The sequence below is a fragment of the Neovison vison genome, chromosome 6, assembly GCF_020171115.1.
Source record: "Neovison vison isolate M4711 chromosome 6, ASM_NN_V1, whole genome shotgun sequence".
Classification (NCBI taxonomy): Eukaryota; Metazoa; Chordata; class Mammalia; order Carnivora; family Mustelidae; genus Neogale; species Neogale vison.
This window is the reverse complement of record NC_058096.1, coordinates 119,741,714-119,759,808: the sequence shown is the minus strand read 5'-3', so window position 1 is coordinate 119,759,808 and position 18,095 is coordinate 119,741,714. Positions and strand designations below refer to the sequence as shown.

Sequence of the window (18,095 nt, the reverse complement as noted above, 5' to 3'; positions counted from 1 at the left end):
ACTGAGCCCTCACCTGTGGGATCGGACGCTATGTCCAGGTAGATCAAAAGTGTCAGAAGTGAGTTAAATTGCTTGGTAGCGTGGAAAAAACACACATCAGAAATGGTGTCAGAATTGAACCAACCAATACAAATTGTTTTAAAATCCTTGAACCTGTTATAGACCTTTCTAGGTGGCCACATTAGCTTTATTTTATTATTATTTTTTTAAAAGATTTTACTTATTTATTTGACAGAGAGAGACACAGCGAGAGAGGGAACACAAGCAGAGGGAGTAGGAGAGGGAGAAGCAGGCTTCCCACTGAGCAGGGAGCCAGATGTGGGGCTCGACCAGGATCCTGGGATCACAACCCGAGCCAAAGGAAGACGCCCAACCAACTGAGCCACCCAGGTGCACCTTATTATTTCTTTTTAACATAGGCTCCCTGCCCAAAGTGGAGCCCAGTTTGGGGCTCGAACTCACCACCCTGAGATCAAGGCCTGAGCTGAGACCGAGTATCGGCTGCTTAACCTACTAAGCCACGCACACAGCTCTCATTAGTTTTATTTTAGAATTCATTTAGTTCTCCCCATATCCCCCCTCACTGAGCTCATTAGTAATGCACAGTTAAAATTTTGCCTTTTAAATCCTTCCATTCCTCTTGCATCAGCTTTCCTTTAGAATCCCTGTTCACAGCATCTGTTCCTTCTCTGTGCCTTTTGAAATGAGTCTTTCTCATACCTACAGGCCTTATGGGGCCAGGTCCAAGAGCAAACACAGAGCAGGACTCCCCTCTCCCAAGCCCTGCTTGCTTTCCATTCTGACACTGAATGAGGTCAGGCAAGACTGCCTGAGATGGCTTCCAGGTGAATGAGATTTCCAGCTGATTTCTGGACAATTATCTTTTTTTTCCTCCTAAGCAGTTTAGTGCTGTCATCCTGGATGTCTGTGATGAGTGATGGACTCCTGCCAACACTACAGCATTTCCGCTGGTGTGAATCTTTTTGAAGCCCAGTGTAACAATAGCCTGAACACACTTCAGACCTGAACACACTTCTGAGATACTTCATACACCTGCCACCAGATGGTGGGATGGGTGGGAAGACAATGTAGGGGATCTTTAAGCTGAATGTTCTAGTTTCATCAGAAGCTGAGGAAAAGGACTGTACTTGGGGAAAACAGGCTCTAAATCCTTTCAGGCCACGCTAGGAGGCTGGTGGGGAAGGAGTCCTGCTGAGGGGGACACAGGCCTTTGAATGGAAAGACTGCCCTACAAAAAGGCACGTTGGGAACATAAAAAAGGGACGGGTAAAAATGTCTGCAGCCAAAGATAACCTAGGAAAATTATGTGAGTTCTGTAATCACAAAGTGACAAGAACCACCAAACAGAAAAATGGTTTGGAGAATGGGAATATTAAAAAAGACATTAAAAAGGTAGCAAGAGGGGAATGGCGTATCTGCAAGTAGATTCCATAGTTATCGAAAGTGACCTTATAAAATGACGTAAATGGAAATACTACACAGCTTACTAGACTTGAAAGCAGGCTATAAAACAGTATATTCTGTTAGAAAGATATACATATATATCTCTGGAAAGATATATAATACCAGTGCTTCTTAGGCTGTACTATGCATACAAATCTGTACATTGATCAAATCGAGGTCTGCAGTCCAAGTCCAGATTCGCATTCTGTAGGTCCGGAGTGGAGGTGAAGCCGGCGCTGCCAGTGCCTAGGCCACACTTGGTGTGGACAACAGTGCAGACGCCGGGGTATGAACAGTGGTGTTTAATGGGTGTGGAGATGGTGGACTGCAGTTTTCTTCCCTCTACTTAAATCTATTGCTAATTAACTGGAGTTAAAAATGAAAATGGGCATATTATTTTTGTGATGAGACAATCTCATTAATTTATTTTAAAGAGAGGGAAGAGGGGAAGCAAACAGAGACATGGGGGGAGATGCGAGGGGAGCCTGTGTAAACGCAGGCAGAGGCTCGGGAAGCCAGGGGCACCTCTGCTATGGGTCTATAAGGGAATCCTGAGGCCAGGACAAGTGGGAGAACCAGCCTTCCGTGAATCTGCGGTATAAAAAGACATATGTGACATGGAAAGAAAATAAAAAGGAGTGCAGGGACAGGTGCAGACATGATCTGGAGGGTGGGTGCTGGGGGCGCAGGTGGCTGGCCCCTGTCAGGTGCCCACGGGAGTCCAGCTGGGCCCGTGCTACCTCCGAGTCTAACAGGCTTGGCAGAGGGCTCGTCCGGACCCCTCAAGCTTGAAGCAACAAGGAGAGGAATCTGCGCACAACTAGGAAGCTAATGGAAACTTGTAGAAAGGCAGGCCATAAACCCAGAGTACAGTGGAGTTGCATCACTCCCAGGAACGTGGGAGTGAGGGACTCTCAAGACTGTGACTGAACAAAGCTGGGCTCTCCAACTCATGGGGCTTGGGTAGGGCCTGTGCCCCAAGATGTCTGCCCGGAGAAGAAGCATTTCTTGCCTGTAAAGTTTCCAGCTTAAGGAAGCCCCTCTTGGGGTTTCTTGTAGCCCAAAGAAGGCCCTCACTGACTTTGATGGCCATGACAGAAGTGACAGTGTGAGTGGTCAGGGCCCAAAACACTAAGTGACAAACCACAGATTCCTCAAGGTGCCATCATCACAGAGGGGGTCAATCAGGTGTTCCCCACTCCTTAAACAACACTGAGGGATGATCTGAGAGCTCAGACAAGGGTGGGGGCAGGTGCTGTTTACTATCAGTCACTGTTCATTGCTAATCAATAGTAAGACAGCAAAATCACACAGTGATAGCCCCACACCATCAAGGTGTTAACCAAAGTCACCAACACAGCGTGGCTGGGAGAGAGCCATGCAGACAGAAGCCTGCCCTCTGCTGGTCATAAGGAGAAGGAAAAGTTTCAGAATCAGAGAGAAATCCTGGCTATGGCCAAGACCCCACAAACATAACAGGGGACACAGGAACTTGCAGAAGGGTCAATGAATGTAGGAGTATATCATCTTCAGACATATATAGTATTTAATGAACTCTGAAAAAAAAAATCACTAAATGCCTCTTAAAGCAATGCTGGCAGTTCTCTCCCCTTTCCCCTCAACACTTTATGGGGCTTTCCCCTAGATCCGTTCTCCCTCCTTGGATCACTCTTCTCCTTACTGAGAAATCGAAGCCTTTCCTGGTAAAGCCTATTTAGAGAACTGTTTGACAAAAGCAGGTTTGAAATACGGGCTCACGAGAGGCCTGTCAGGACCAGGAGGTGCCAGGAGGACTTGGCAGATGGCATCTCCTACCTCCCGCTCCCTGGTTCAACCCTAGAGCCACACTAATCATCTGCTTCCCTCACTCTCTCTACTCTGCATTCTGATGGGGTGTTCTAGTCTATTTCTTGCACATGTGATACAACTCTACTGTACACTGATTCTTCCTCCGTCCCTCCCTCAAAGTACTGTTTTGTTCCAAAGTATTTATTTACTTGAGAGAGAGAGACAGTGGGAGAGAGTGAGCACAAGCAGGGGGAGAGGCAGAGGGAAAAACAGGCTTCCAGCTGAGCAGGGACCCTGATAGGGGACTCAACCCCAGGACCCTAGGATCAAGACCCCAGCAGAAGGCAGACGGTTAACCAAATGGGCCACCCAGGCGCTCCTCCTCAAATTATTCTTAAGCCATCCTCTGTGACATTATCTAAGCCTCTCTGTTTCTGTTTCTTTTCTTTTTTTTTTTTTTGAAAGATTTTATTTATGTATTTGTCAGAGAGAGAGAGAGAGAGAGAGAGACAGCACACAAGCAAGGGGAACAGCAGGCAGAGGGAGAAGCAGGCTCCTTACTGAGCGGGGAGCCGGATGCGGAACCCAATCCCAGGACTCTGGGATCATGACCCGAGCCAAAGGGAGACGCTTAAGGGACTGGGCCACCCAGGTGTCCCAAAGCCTCTCTGTTTCTAATACTTAGGACCTCTCAGAGTAAGATCTGCAGGCTTGTGGTGCAATCAATACCTGTTAGCTTGAAAATCTCTTCTAAAAAACTCACCATTGAGTTGTCGTATTCTAGCATTTGGTGAACAGGTCTCAGACAGCTTAAACATTGTGCCTGACTATTCAGCCTCCTCTTTCTGCATTGAAAGTTCTAGGCCTTCTTCTATTTTTGTGTGCAGGCTACTCTATTCTGTGATCAGTTTCAGAGTGCTCTATGGCTCGGTTCTGGTTTTAAAGGAGGAGATTCACATGAGAAAGTGAACAAGATAATTCCATATCCCAGGCAGCCCTTGGAAAGCACAGATACCTTCCTGAACACAGGCATAAAGATCCCGGACCCAGATGAGAAAGCTTGTCTAGTGACTTTTTAGAAAAGTCCATACACTGCTATCCATAGGGTTTTATATGAGCCAAATCTAAAAAAAAAAAAAAAGGAAAAAAAAATCCTGAGGCCTCCAGTCATGGGATGAGTAAGTCACAAGAATAAAAGGTCCAGCATAGGGAGAGAGCCAACGGAACTGTAACAGCACTGTATGGTGACAGATGGGAGCGACGCAGGTGGCAAGCACAGCAAAACGTATACCCTTGTCCGATCATCATGTCATACACCTGACACTAATGTAACATTGTGTGCCGACTGTACTTCTACTAAAACAAAAAACTAAAGCCTACTTTTTTTTTTTTTTTCCCCTGAGACTGTAATGAGTTTATGAAGTGTTTCATGAGTCAGGCAGAGTCCCACCTAGCAAGTAGAGAGAGGTCCTGAAGGCCACCTTCTCAAGCACTGGTTATTAAAAGATAATTTTGACTACTTTTTAATGTTTAAAAAGTCTAACATATGATAACTTCCTCTTCTTTTTATTTTTTTTAAGATTTTATTTCTTTATTTGACAGAGAGAAAGAGAGATCACAAGTAGGCAGAGAGGCAGGCAGAGAGGGGGGGGGGGAAGCAAGCTCCCTACTGAGCAGAGGGCCTGATGAAGGCCTTGATCCCAGGACCCTGAGACCCTGCCTTGAGCAGAAGACAGGCTTAACCCACTGAGCCAACCCGGTGCCCATAACTTCCTCTTCTTATTAAACCATGTATATACCTGTGATACTGTGATATAATAAGAAATACCTATTTGGTCTTTACTCCTGGTTCTTAGCATAGGAGCTCCTAAAATCCTTGGAATTTCTGAATGAAAGGGGTGAGAGTTACACCTTTTGTTATTTAGAAGAAGCCTCTTTCCACCGCACCTCTATTTATGCTAATGAAGTTGGGGGGGCTGGAGCTGGTTGCCAAGGGAACCAATCAGAGGGTTGGAACCTTCAGCCCCCACCTCGGACTTGGAATGGCAAATGACCATTAATTTCATCAATTGATACTATGTAACAGAACCCCCCTATAAATCTTAAACAATGAAGTTCAGAGAAATTCTGGACTGGTGAACACATAAAGGTGCGGGGAAAGTGAGGCACCTGCGAAAGCATGGAAGTTCTGAGCAGCTGCCCCCATTCCTGCCCAGGCATGTCTTACATTTGGCTGTTCCTGAGTTGTATCCTTTATAATCAACTGGTAACATTAAGTAAGTTTCTTGCACATGTGAGTCCACTCTACTGTAGCTGTAAGTTCTACAAGCTGTTCTAGCAAATTACTGAACATGAGGAGGGTGTCATGGGAACTTGGGATTTATAGCTGGCTGGTCAGAAGTACCAGAGGCCCAGACTTGGGACTGTCTGAAGTCGGGGCAGTCCTGGGACTCTGAGACCTTAATGTCTGGTGTTTGGCACTAAAATGTCAGAATCGCCTGCTGTGAGGGACACCCCTTACCCCTTCAGTGTTAGAAGCTTTGTGAGTAAAAACCAGTTCACAATAGCCTGGAACACCATTTGGTGTGTGATGATTTGGGTCCATCATGATGAATATCTGTGCTTAAGTGCTTTTATGGCTCCAAGGTGTCCTCAGGGATTACTAAATAAGATAGGGTTGTTTACCACTCTGTGGCCTCAGCTTCCTACTTAAAAAAAATAATAAAAAATAGCTTTGCGCAGTGGCAGTATCGTAGCCAATGAGGTTTATCCGAGGCGTGATTATTGCTAATTGAAAAAAAATAATAAAAAATAAAAAATAAAACATTAATTCTGTGAGCTCCTCCCTCTGTTCTATATGACTCTAAGTATATCTGCTTTGAGAAGCGTTTCCCCCATCTTTCTCTTAGGCTGTCACTGTAACCTCTTGCTGTTCTGTAGTTGGGATCAAGCCGATGCCCCAAATCACCAAAAATCCTAGATGGGATGTAATTCCAAGTCTCCAGACTCTGGCCTCAAAGTGGCTCCATGCCCGGCCACCCAAATAGCTTTATATCTGTTGAGTACTGCATTTTTTTTACTTTGTTATTTTATCTTATTTACTTTTTATTTACGCTCAAAGTGCAGTAATGAAACTTACGAACAAGAAAGTTTTATGAGCAAAGAAAATACCAGCGAAGACATAAACTGTCAGGGGACTAGGGACTGGGCACTTCTATACGTGTTATGAGGTCATGTCTAAGGCACACTCATCTATGGAATGAGGGTCAAAGCTCTCCTCAAATAAAGTATTGAATGTTATTATTCCCATTATATCCTATATCCCAGAATTTTTTTCATTCATTTCTCAGCTCTGGATACCAGAAGATGTCAGTGAAAGTGATCTGAAATGAGTCACAACTGCTTTTCTCCAGGAACTGAATCTGCCCTCCATCCTGCAGCCTGACCTGATTTTCTCCATCAGCTGCAGTCCTGCTCCAGGACTCTTGCTGCTTCCACAATGGATACTGATTAGAGTCTCAAGTCTCAGGGCTAGCTGTCAAGCTAACAGCTTGGTCTGCACGTACTCTGCTAAACTAATCCTCCACTCTGCCTTCTTCTCCTTCCGTCCTAGGCCATACCACACACACCATCCCCGGAACAGCACCAGCCCAGGCTGCCCTGAGACCTTCAAGTTGTTCCCTCTGCCTCCACTCCCTTTCCTCCACACCTGCCCACTCAAAGCCTTCCAAAACCTCCAATCCCATCCCCTCCAAGAGGTGCTCCAGAGGCTCTTCTAGTCTCCTAGACCTGCTCCCTCCCTCCCTGCTCCCTGCCCCACCTAATTTTTTGTGTTAACACTCCACAGTGGGAGCTGTTTAGGAATGCACTCATTTCCCCTGCCAGACCTGGACGCCCTGGAGGGCCCTCTGCTTTCCCCATACCCCTCAGCACTGGAGCTTGTGCACAGAGACCATGTCAGCCCTCTATTCCCCCAAACTCTCCACTCTGCCCCCTTGAAACTCAAGATCTTTGCATACTCACGGTTTCCACAGTTGAGACCACCAAGCCCAAATGGGCAACTGCAAGTCAACAAAGAAAAAATGAGAATTAGTTTCAAAAATAAAAAGAAACCAGATTTCGAGATCTGGTTTGTAACAAATTTATCAGAAAAAATGGTCATGGAGCCTACCTCATACAGGTTTCATTTTCAAGCCTATATCCATCTTCACATGCTGCAAGAGAAAAAGGAAAATCCATGAATATGTCCCTTGACCTCCCCTGACCCAAACTGGCAGTTATTAGACACTGGCCACCTTAAAGTGCACAAGAATATTCTAGAACCAGAAGCCTACAAATAGCTTTAGAATTATCTATAACCTGCCAGCTCAACTTTAAAAAATTTTTTTACAGATTTTATTTATTTACGAGAGAAAGAACACAAGCAGGGGGAGGGGCTGAGGGAGAGGGAGAAGCAGACTCCCTGCTGAGCAGGGAGCCCAATGAGAGATGTGATGCAGAGCTTGATCCTAGGACCCCCCCGGGATCAGGACCTGAGCTGAGGGCAGACGCTTAACTGACTGAGCCACCCAGGTGCCCAGCTCAACTCTTAATTTTATCACAAAATTTTCTTAACCTGTTGGTGGCTATTGGTTTCATATATATATATATATATATATGATCATGATAGAAATAGTAATATCTACCCTATAGTTCCTCTAACAAATATAATTCTTTTTGAAGTTCTCTGGGGCCCCTGTGTAACAGCCTTCCATATACACAAATGCTTTATCTTCTTTAATGTGGGTCAAACCTTTAACCTGCTGTTGGCCTCATCAGCCCCTTCCAAGAGGAAGTGTGGGAGCTGTGAAATCCTCTGGGACATGGTCCCGGTGGGTGCCTCAGTTTCCACGGGCGAATGCTCACCCTGTCTACAGCCTGTGCAGGGGATTCTGGATGTATCTGGGGGAGTGCTAATCAGCACAGCACCCCAGAAGAGAACTTGGAACCCTCTGCTTGGTGCTGCTGACGGACTGGAGGGCTTGGCCCAGCCATTGCTGGGAGTCAGCAGTTCCCCAATTTATCCGATCACGGAACACTTGCAACACTATAATAAGCTGACAGAACAGCATGAGCTATAATGTGTGCTTGGATGAAAGCAGACAATAAAAAATGGCCTCATTGTCCAATTCATCGCTGCAGGAAGTGAGAGAAATTTGATTCATGAATAATGTACGATGTACACTGCATTGAAGATCACAGATAAGAAAAGGTCCACGGCGTAGAGCAGCGATCCCCTGACAGACAGCGCACATACTAACGGTGGGATGTGAGTGCCAGCAGCAGGCGTGGTTGGGGGCGAGGGGCGCACACCCTGTGGGCTGGGACAGGCGCCCTCCCATCCAACGTGCCACAGCCTCCCCTGTGGATTAGCACGTGATGACATTAAGTGCTGTGGATGTGTTCAGTGCTGTTCGTTCTTCCACGTTGAATGATGGACGCTGTCTGTTTCCACCATCTCTTCTGTTGTCACAGATTGCCAGTGTATCACTAGAGTGGACTGGAACAGTTCAGACAACACTGCTCTTCACAGTCTGCAATTCCCTTCCGGCAGGTCTCTCCAGCTGGAAACCTGGCCCGCCCTGTTCTCACTCTACAGAAGCACTTGCCCTGGGCCGCAGCAGTCTCCTGCACCAAGCAACCGTCCTGGGAAAGCTCCTGGGACCTGGGGCAGGTTACCATGGACCACGCCACCCGCCACATACCATTCAGTAAGCGCTCAGTGAGGACACCCCAGAGAAATTTCTCTTGAGCCTTGAGTCCTAAAAAGATGGGGATGCTTCTGAACAACTGTACTTTATTTTATGGTCCCTGTAAGACCGTATTTCTTTCTTTGCCCTGGTATCCAGGAAGCTCAGAAGGGGACCGAGGGGCCTACCTTTAGCAAACAGGCAGGACCTGATAGCCTGCCTTTCTGTACTTTTTTGCAACCACGTGGGCAAACTCATATCCCATGCAGGGAAGGAGGAACGAGGCCCCTCCCACATCTTCGACATGCTTGAGTCCGCTGCTGGCTGTCCTCAGGTGGGGCTCCTCTGAGGAAACAGCTGAGCACTCCTGCTTCCTGGGTGTGGGGAGCATCGTGGCCAGGCTGTCCTCATGCTCCAGGGGTTTGCGGGAGCTGGGGAGCCAGCGCTGGGTGTCCCACACCTCCATCTGCAGGCAGCTTCCCAGGCACTGCTGGCATCCCTGTGACTCACCGCCGTCCGTCTCGGCACTGAGGGCCAGGCTGATGTCACACCGGTCTGTTCTATTCTGAACACTTCTTCCTGGAAATGTTTTTACATCAGATCGACCCACCCTGCCCTCGTCTGCCCGGTGGGAGCTATCCCACCCTGGGGCGGTCATCCTGCGAGACAGAATGTCCATCTGGTATCCCGCCCATGAGCTGACGGGCTGGGCTGTTTTCACCGGGCCTCAGAAGGGGCCTCACTTCCTGGCGTAACGATATTTCTTTACTTCAAATGGGCTTGTTTGGTCGCTCATCAAAGATAGCGGGCCACCACAGGCCTGGCACTGTCCTCAGGCTTCTTGAAGGAAAAGCTCACCAGAGAGGTCCAGGGAATGTTAGGCCCCAGCTCTTCTTCTCCACACGCAGGTGGGACTGTGACCCGAGGGGCACTGAAGACAAGATGAGTGTAGTAACAACTAGTGCTTGTGTCCAGACTGGGCTTTGCCCACGGACACGGGACACAAGCCAGCGGAGGTCTTCTGGCCTTTTCGATACAATTAAGTGGTGGAGTCTTCAAGATTCTTTTTGTTCCCAACCTGCACTGTTGTCCTCCCATATTTGCTGTCCTGGCATCCATGTGTGAATTCAACAGGTAAAGCCCACAAAGTGCTAAGCGTGTTCTAGACACGGGCTGGCTTTCAAGGCATTTGGAGCCTGGGGAGAGAAAAAGGCCTGCATGGTGGAAGGAAGTTAAGACCTCAGTGGGAAGGGCACCCACTTTAATTTTATAGGATGCTTTGTAATTCCGGTAAAGCCACTGCGAAGCTCTCTTCTGTGACACTAAGGAGTGCATATATGTGTACAATAGAGAACAATACAGGCTCACTGACCAACAGCTTTAGAAAACATACCCACATACCTCTATCTCCCGTTGAGACTGAGGACTGACCTCAGAGCTGAAGTGTCCAAAAGGGGACTTGTTTTAAGTTCCCTTGCACTCCAGTACTGATGGCCAGAAGATGTCACTGCCACCCATCAGAACCCAGCCAACAGGGCTGTGGTCCGAGGAGCAGCTGCCAAGGCCTAATGGCCACAGACAAAAGTCTAACTAACAAGGATACTGCAGAAACAAGGCTTCGTGGGGCCGTGGCAACAAGCCCAAGAGCCAATGAAGGTATCCTCACGCTGCACCGTGGGTCCTTACTTGATCAATGTAAGGTTACTGGAGACTGTGTCACTGCATTTGGAAAGTCTCGCACAGTCCTGCTGTCACTACTGCTAGTCTGCAAGCGGGGCATGTAACAAATCGCTGGAAATGGGCACGTGGCTGGGGCCACCAGAGCAGGGGGCAGGGCTATTCTCGAGGCTGTCAGAGACTCCCAGAGACTCAGTGTCCAGGGGCCACCACTCCCACGCCCCACTTCTACCTACCCTGCCTTCCCTCCCGCCAGCTCCCCAGCACCCCAGCACATGGATTTAGCAGAGGTCACCTTCCCACATGAAGCGGGGCTCAATGCCTTGGCCTCCAAGAACAAGGAATACTTTGCATTAAACCAGGGAAGATGGAACTAGGAAGCGTCATCTTCTTTGCGTCAAAGGTGCCAATCAGCGCTGTGGGGTCACCATGCCTCAGGGCTGCTGGCCAGTGCACGGGCCAGCCTCCCCTCCAGAGCCCAGCGCGGGGCCAGCGAGTGGAGCAGAGGGTGTGCACTTTCAAAGCCACTGTGTATGTACCTGAGTCAGAAGGTCTGAAGCTCAGGATGACCGCACCACCCTGAGATGTATTTTTATCTGCTCCTGATAGAGCCAGTCCTCTCCTGCAAAGTCCTGATAGAAAGAAGTGGCGTGTCGCCTTTCCCTAGTATGTGACTTTCACTCAGGGTCCAGTACATCTGTCACCAGCAGGTGCTGGCCGAGCAGGAAGCCTGTGCTGTAGACATGCCAATGTGAGGCACGGCTGCCAGCTACACGAGAGCCTTGGTATTGCTCGTTTTTCCTGGGATTACACATTCCAGCAGTCTTTTCTATAAGGCAGGGACACAGCGCACTGGACTTGAATGAATTTTACTTGGCAGCAGCCTTCCGGCCATCCTTGCAGAGCACCCTTTATTCCAAACTGAATGAATTTAAGTCTCACCTAAAAGGTTAGCAGAATTAGGCTTCTGGCCTCACACCTTTCATGAATACTTTAAACCTGGAACTCACTAATTCATCCGAGTCCTGGATGAAAAACAAGGGCCAATGTTGATGGTTTACAAAACACCTCCCTAGACACGACCTTCCTCAATTCCTAGAATGTCCAAGGGAGCACCACTATACCCATTTCACAGAAGAGGAAACTGAGGCTCAGTGCAGCAACGTGTCTGGCCCAGGAAGAAACGTGGTCCATGAGGTAGAGCCGAGCTCCCCACACTCCTGAGCTCCGGCAGGACTTTGTCCCTGAGGCCATAGCTGCCTCACAAAGGGACAGGCCTGACTCTGGGCTTGGGGCTCCATTTTCAAAGATTAGCAGACAATAGAATCAATCTTTGGGAACTAAAACAAGAATTTTCCAAACTTCCCCTAAGCAGGGGTGGGGGACGGGTGGGGGGAAGGGGCCGAGGAGTGGCAGGGAGAGACACTGCCATCGGCATTCCCATTCTGTCTTCTTTTCCTCTGAGGCTGACTGGCCAGAGCAGTGTGCACCCGTCAGAGATAATGCTATTGTTCTACAGAGATAAAATGTCCAATCCCGCTGTGGGCAATAGGACAAAAACAAGTGACCCTCAGTTTGGAACAGTCACACCTCAAGCAGAGAGTTTGGGTCAGAGGAAAGCATCTTCCCTGTGCCGGGACGGGCCGCAGAAGCCCCGAGAACTTGCTGATACCTCGGCAGGAGTGGTCCATCTTGTTGAACTGGAAGTAGCCCGACTTGCACTGGCACAGGGCGACGCCGTCCAGGTCGGTGCAGATGGAAGTCTCCTTGTCACATTCTGGAGTCTTCCGCTTGCACAAGCTACCCGCTAGAAATGGAAAAACAAGACGGTGACACAAAACAAAACCTCCACTTCAAACCCGAAGATGCATGAACTTTCTATTTAAAGAGGCTCGGAGCACAGTTTCTTGAAAAGCCCGCCAGGTGCAAGTCTCCTTTTGGAGGCCCCATTGGAGCCCCTTCTGCCATTCCTTCCGCAAGCAGGCCGTGGGACAGAAGAAACCCCGATCCCAGCAGCCATAGCAGCCATGGCCTGCCCCGGGGAGCCAGCACAAAGCCGGAAACCATCGCCATGCCCCACTGAGGAAGCGGGGAAGTGCAGACCCGTCTCCAGCGGAGGGTGTGTCTGGGCCTGCTCTGGGTTCCTGAGGCCTCAAGGGAGGCCGTGCACTCACAAGGCAGGGTAGCCTGCTGCCCACACATAAATCCCAAGGACCGGCGGGGCGGGTCTTCCGCTGTCCCCGCATGGCGTTCCTTCACTACATTTCCTGGCTGCCTCCCACTATGCTGGAGGTTTCCTGGGGGCTTCTCCATCTCGGGGGCTCCATCACTGTGCTCAGGGATGTTCAGACACAGCGCTCAGCACATGCACGCCCAAGGGGCTGTTGGGCCACGGTCCCCAGACCGTCACCACGGGTCGGGGGCGGGGGCAGGAGTGGGCAGAGGAGTGTCTCTTTCAGGCTTCTCAGTGAGCCTGGTGAGGTTTTCCATTTTTCTAATTTTTCTCTCTTAAATACAACCTTTTCACAATAACCAAAAGAAACCTACACAGAGATCAACTTGGCTTGTCCAGCTCTGGGTAAGTGGCTGTGTCCATGTCGTGGGTGACAAGGAAATATTTCCTTATCCAAAAGCATTCATTGCTGGGCATGTGGCCCGCCCTAAGGCTGTATACAGCAGACCCTCCCTGAGGCTGCATACAGTAGACCCTCTCTGTACACACGAGACCTAAAGAGGGTATGTTTACTATCTGAGACAGGTCCGACAAAATGACACAGTAGGACAAAACTAGGCAACTAACTGGAGAACAAGCAGTAACATCTTCATAGCTGGGGAAAGGGGAAAGTGACGCTGAGATTTGCTCTTGCTGTTGGGAGGTTAAGAGCAAGTTTGCAACCCAGAGATGTCACCAATGAGCAATGTGTGTATATGGTGCCAGGAGGCATGGTCTCCGCTCTCCCATCTTAAGGAAGACATCAATGTATTAAAAAACCAGGAATTGGCTCTTATCATGGCACAGCTAACCCCACCATGGGTGATGAGAACAGACACCCACACGGGGTCCCCGCATCTGCCTTCTGTTCTGAGTCCCAAGGGCTGGGGACCTGCTGGATGGCCTGGTCACAGGGAGGTAAGTTTAGGACACAGCTTTGGTTTTCAACACTGCATTTCCTGTCCTTATCATTGGAAGCTGGCGTGCTAAAGCAGAAATCCATTTGCGCATGTGATAGAATTTCCTTTGTTTATTGTGAAAAGGTTGTATTTAAGAGAGAAAAATTAGAAAAATGGAATACCTCACCAGGCTCACTGCGAAGTTGGCACTACAGAGGTTCCAACCCCCCACCGTCCCTCCTCTAAACTTTTGAAGGCTTTGCCAGTCCTCAAGCCTTAATATAAAGAAATACTTCTGGGGCAAAAGGCAGGCGCTGGCCTTGTCCAGGAGCCAGTCTGAGTTGCCTGGCCTGATTAGATTATTTTCTGGAAGCCAATGTCACATTTTCCTTCCATCCTGCCCATGAATCCAGCCTGCTGGCAAATACCAATCGCCTGTTAAAGCATCCCTTCCCTGTGCAGAAGCAAAGAAAGTTGGCCTTGCCCCTGCAAGAGAGGAACTGCCAACCTAAAAATCCTTAAAGAACATTCGGTCATAAATCCATCAAATGCAACCATGTACAATCCCATTTTCATTTTAAGCCTGACAATGTGTTTGTTCTCCATCCACAATTCCCATGGTCGTTCCTGGGCATAACATCCGCAGGACAGACAATATGAACTTATGTAAATCCAAGGCTGTGACACTCCTTGGGGGATTTCCAAAGACTCTCAACCTCTGGAGGCATGAGAGCTGCGGTCCTCTGGAAGATAAGGAAGTGGAAAGCCCAGAGTAGCTCAGTGCGGCCCATATGTTTGAAACACCCAGATGTCAGAACATGACAGCCCCTGCTTATCCAAGCTACCTCTCTTGCACTCGAAAGGTGAGCACGACACAGAGTTGGGTACAGAGAAGAACCTGGAGAAGAACTGGGAGGAAAAACAGAGAAGTCAGCCTGTTTTCAGCTGAGATGCATGGCTGTCTTTGTTTTCAACAGCTCTGAAAGGGGAGGTACAATATGGGGGCCAGTATAGGTCAGGGCAGGTGAGCAGATGAGAAAACTCTAGCCCTTGCTCTTTAATTTTGCTCTGAACCTAACAGTGCTATGAGAAAAAAGGAAATCTTAAAAAAAACAAAACAAAACAAAGAATGGGACCTCGGCAAGGAAGCAAGGAAGACAGGAGCTTCCCCATAAGCCACATCCAAGCAGTAGAAAGAACAGGGTCAGAGAGTGGGTGTGGCTACTTCTGAGCAGGTACTTACAACTCCAAGTATGTGGCCACTTGATTTGCAAGACATGAAATGCATTTACTTGGGACATAGAAGTAACCCAGTACAATGCTGACCACATAGGATGTAGTCTCTAAGTATTCAGTGAATTGAAAGGTCCCCTTCCTACTTGCTAGGAAAAACCGGGACCTTTGAATCACTGGAAGAGAAACAAAGTAAAATCAAAGAGCTCTTGCCTCCAAGTAGAGAGCACAGTATAACTGGGCGTAAACTTTTTAGTTAATTTCCCAGTGATGCTAAATAACAGCCGCTTCCGTTCCAGAAAGCTTAGCTACTTTTCTCCCCCAAATGAATAACCAGTCTTGCAATGAGCTAGAGTTCTAGCGTCTATGCTCGGGCACAAGGGTAACCCCAGTTCCCAGGCTCTGCTGTGACAGAGCCATGAGGAGAGCCCTCTGTATCAGCACTCAGAGAGCCCAGGGCCACTGGGAACATCCTGGATCTTCCAGCAGATACAACACCAAACCTGCTCCCAGCAACTTCCGTTGGTGTCTGGACACCCAACGGGGAGGCTTCCAGACTCTGCATCCTTCGCATGTCCTGACTGGGTAGCACAGTTTGCTAACCGGAGCCCACTCTGATCGCTGACAAGATAGCAGAAGGAGTAAGCCCCCTTGGTGAGCAAGCCCTTTTAATTCTAGTAAAGTTTTCCCATCCCAGAGGCAAAATTTCCTTTCTAAGACCCAAATCTGCCTTATGAAGTTCTTTTCTATAATCCCCTTTTTAATCTGCTTCATCAGACACAGACATACTGCAGAAACTCTGACAAAACAGGTAAAGAGTAAATAAGAAAAGGGTTAGGAATGGCCCCATGAGTAGGGTCTGGTCTATATTATTCTGGTCTTGTTTCTATGCATTGATCATTTGCAAAAACACAAGATGGGTAACACTGGCCATGGTTTTTTTTGTTTTGTTTTTTTACTTAATGGAATATCATGATGCAGATCTGAGGTATTGATAAGCATGTATATTCTGTGTGTGACTTTGTCTCCCCAGAGAAAGCTGGAACTTTTCAAGGTCAAGAAGACTGATTTCATTACAAATGCTCTTGCATCCCTTCCCACACCAACAAAGTCCAGGAGAAACAGAAGAGACAGCGTGCCAAAGACCAGGTGACTTTAAGGCTATGCATGAGTGTGCATGCACATGTGTATCAAGGTACAGACACGTGAAGGCGTTTTGCTTGACATACAAGTAGGCTCCAAGCCCAACACGGGACTTGAACTCATACCCCTGAGACCAAGACCCGAGCTGAGGTCAAGAGTTGGATGTTCAACCAACTTAGCCACCCAGGTGCCCCTCGCAGAACACCCGTTTCAAACACAGACTGGCTCTGTGACCAGCATGTGGAGTCAGAGCCCCAAGTGCCCCTGTACCTAACCGTATGGGCAGGGTCCTCCCAGAGGACCATCCTCTTACCTTTAAAGATCCGCCTCTGAGACCCCAAGAGCTGGCAGACCTCAGCAGAAGATCTGCAGGAGTTGACACAGTTCTGCATCCCATCGGCCAGGTCAAACAGCGTCACGTTGGAGGCCAAGGAGAATGTGGTTTGCAGGGACACAACCATAGCATTGGACTCCCTATTGGCAAAGTGGGTAAGTTTTTAATTATCCTAGAATGCCATGTGGGCCCCAGGGTTTTTGGAAAATGAATGCATCTCCATTCTCCTGGAAGGGAATGGGAGAGCATGGAGGTCCAGTTACCTTGACCCCAGGTCACTCTGTGGCTTGGTCAAACAGGGCCCAGTTTTGTTGCTGTTGCCTATGTTAAAATAATCTCCCCTTTATATAGACTGGTTCACAAGGGAGTATAATTCTGTTACTTACCCAGAAGCATGAACTGTGGATCGGGTATAACCAGGTAATGCCGAAAAACACATATTTAACTGAAAGGAAAAATAGGTTTGTCATTAACTGTGAGTTAGATCAAAGTCTTAGACCTAGAACCAGTTTCCTATTTTCAGGATAAAACTGGCATTTTCCAGCCCTCAAGTTATCAGCAGGCAGCTTTACAGAGCAGTGGTGTCCTTTTTTTGTGCCCTTCTTAAATGCCTCCCTGCTCTTGTTCTGTTGTTCCCTGAGTACAAAGGGAGAGAGGCAGATAGTAAATCAGTGGGGAAAATCTTGGCAGGAAATGATGTTCAGAACAGCACCCTTGGATGCAAAACATCTTCAAAGGAACAGATCTCTTCTAAGACCGAGGTTTCAAAAAACTCAGAGGCAACTGTTTATTTGGACTTTGCAGAGTGAACAAGGCCCGCTGAAAAGGCTTCAGCTACCCCAGGTTTGGCAGGTCCTACACAGACCCCTCATAATCTACAGTGAGTTGACCTAACTCAAAGTTAGGTCCTCTTCAAAAAGGATCTCCACGGGAAATCACATTACGTGGGTCAAGAGCCCCTTTGTTGAGAGAAAATTAAGAGTGACTCTCCCTGTGTTTGCCTTGTACCCTCAGAGAAAGCAGAAAATCCCTCTAGGGCATAAAGTTCCATGCCTGCCTTTCTGCTCCCCCAATTGTAGGGGCTGGGGATCCTTTCTGTGCAGCAGAAAGTCATAATACCTTGACCTATGCAGCCGTGCCTGTCTTCAAAGCCTGTATGTCAGGCACACCTGACTCTTATTAGATGGATTCAAACATAGGATGTTAGCAAACCTTTCCTGGCTTTGTGTGACATTGCTCTATATTCCAATGGGCAATGATTTATTCATAGTATAATGACTTAAACTGTTTTCCCAAGGAAAAAGAGAAAAGGCACATTTCAGAACAGAATGGCATCTTGGGGAAGGCCATTTAAATGGCTTCTCTAGTCACTGTTTAAATCTTCACTATTCTTGGGCATGGGGATGTCACATCACTAATAAATTATACATTAATACTGGGTGAAAATGAACAAATCAGGGAAGTCACTGAGTGCCGTGTACTGGGAGGGACTGCATCTCTGCACGGGTTTGAAGCCCCTGTACGAACCCAGAAGGAAATATTGACCTACAGCACAACCAAAAGGCAACTGTGTGGAAGCGACAAGAACCCCGGGTGTAGGGGTTAGCAGACATAAT

General features: G+C 48.1%; 1 protein-coding gene and 1 pseudogene across 2 annotated transcripts in view; one reads left to right on the top strand and one right to left on the bottom strand.

The window, feature by feature from the left end:
- The window catches only part of HEG1 (heart development protein with EGF like domains 1), an 87,998-nt gene that overhangs the window by 17,040 nt on the left and 52,863 nt on the right, over positions 1 to 18,095 (bottom strand). For both annotated transcript variants that reach the window (XM_044252148.1, XM_044252147.1), the window contains 5 exons: positions 16,866 to 16,924; positions 16,459 to 16,619; positions 12,331 to 12,465; positions 7,424 to 7,466; positions 7,276 to 7,313 (listed from right to left, as the gene is read on the bottom strand). In XM_044252148.1, the coding sequence (XP_044108083.1) occupies positions 7,276 to 7,313; positions 7,424 to 7,466; positions 12,331 to 12,465; positions 16,459 to 16,619; positions 16,866 to 16,924 (436 nt within the window). The remainder of the gene's footprint in view (positions 1 to 7,275; positions 7,314 to 7,423; positions 7,467 to 12,330; positions 12,466 to 16,458; positions 16,620 to 16,865; positions 16,925 to 18,095) is intronic.
- Positions 5,983 to 6,136, top strand: LOC122910894 (annotated as a pseudogene).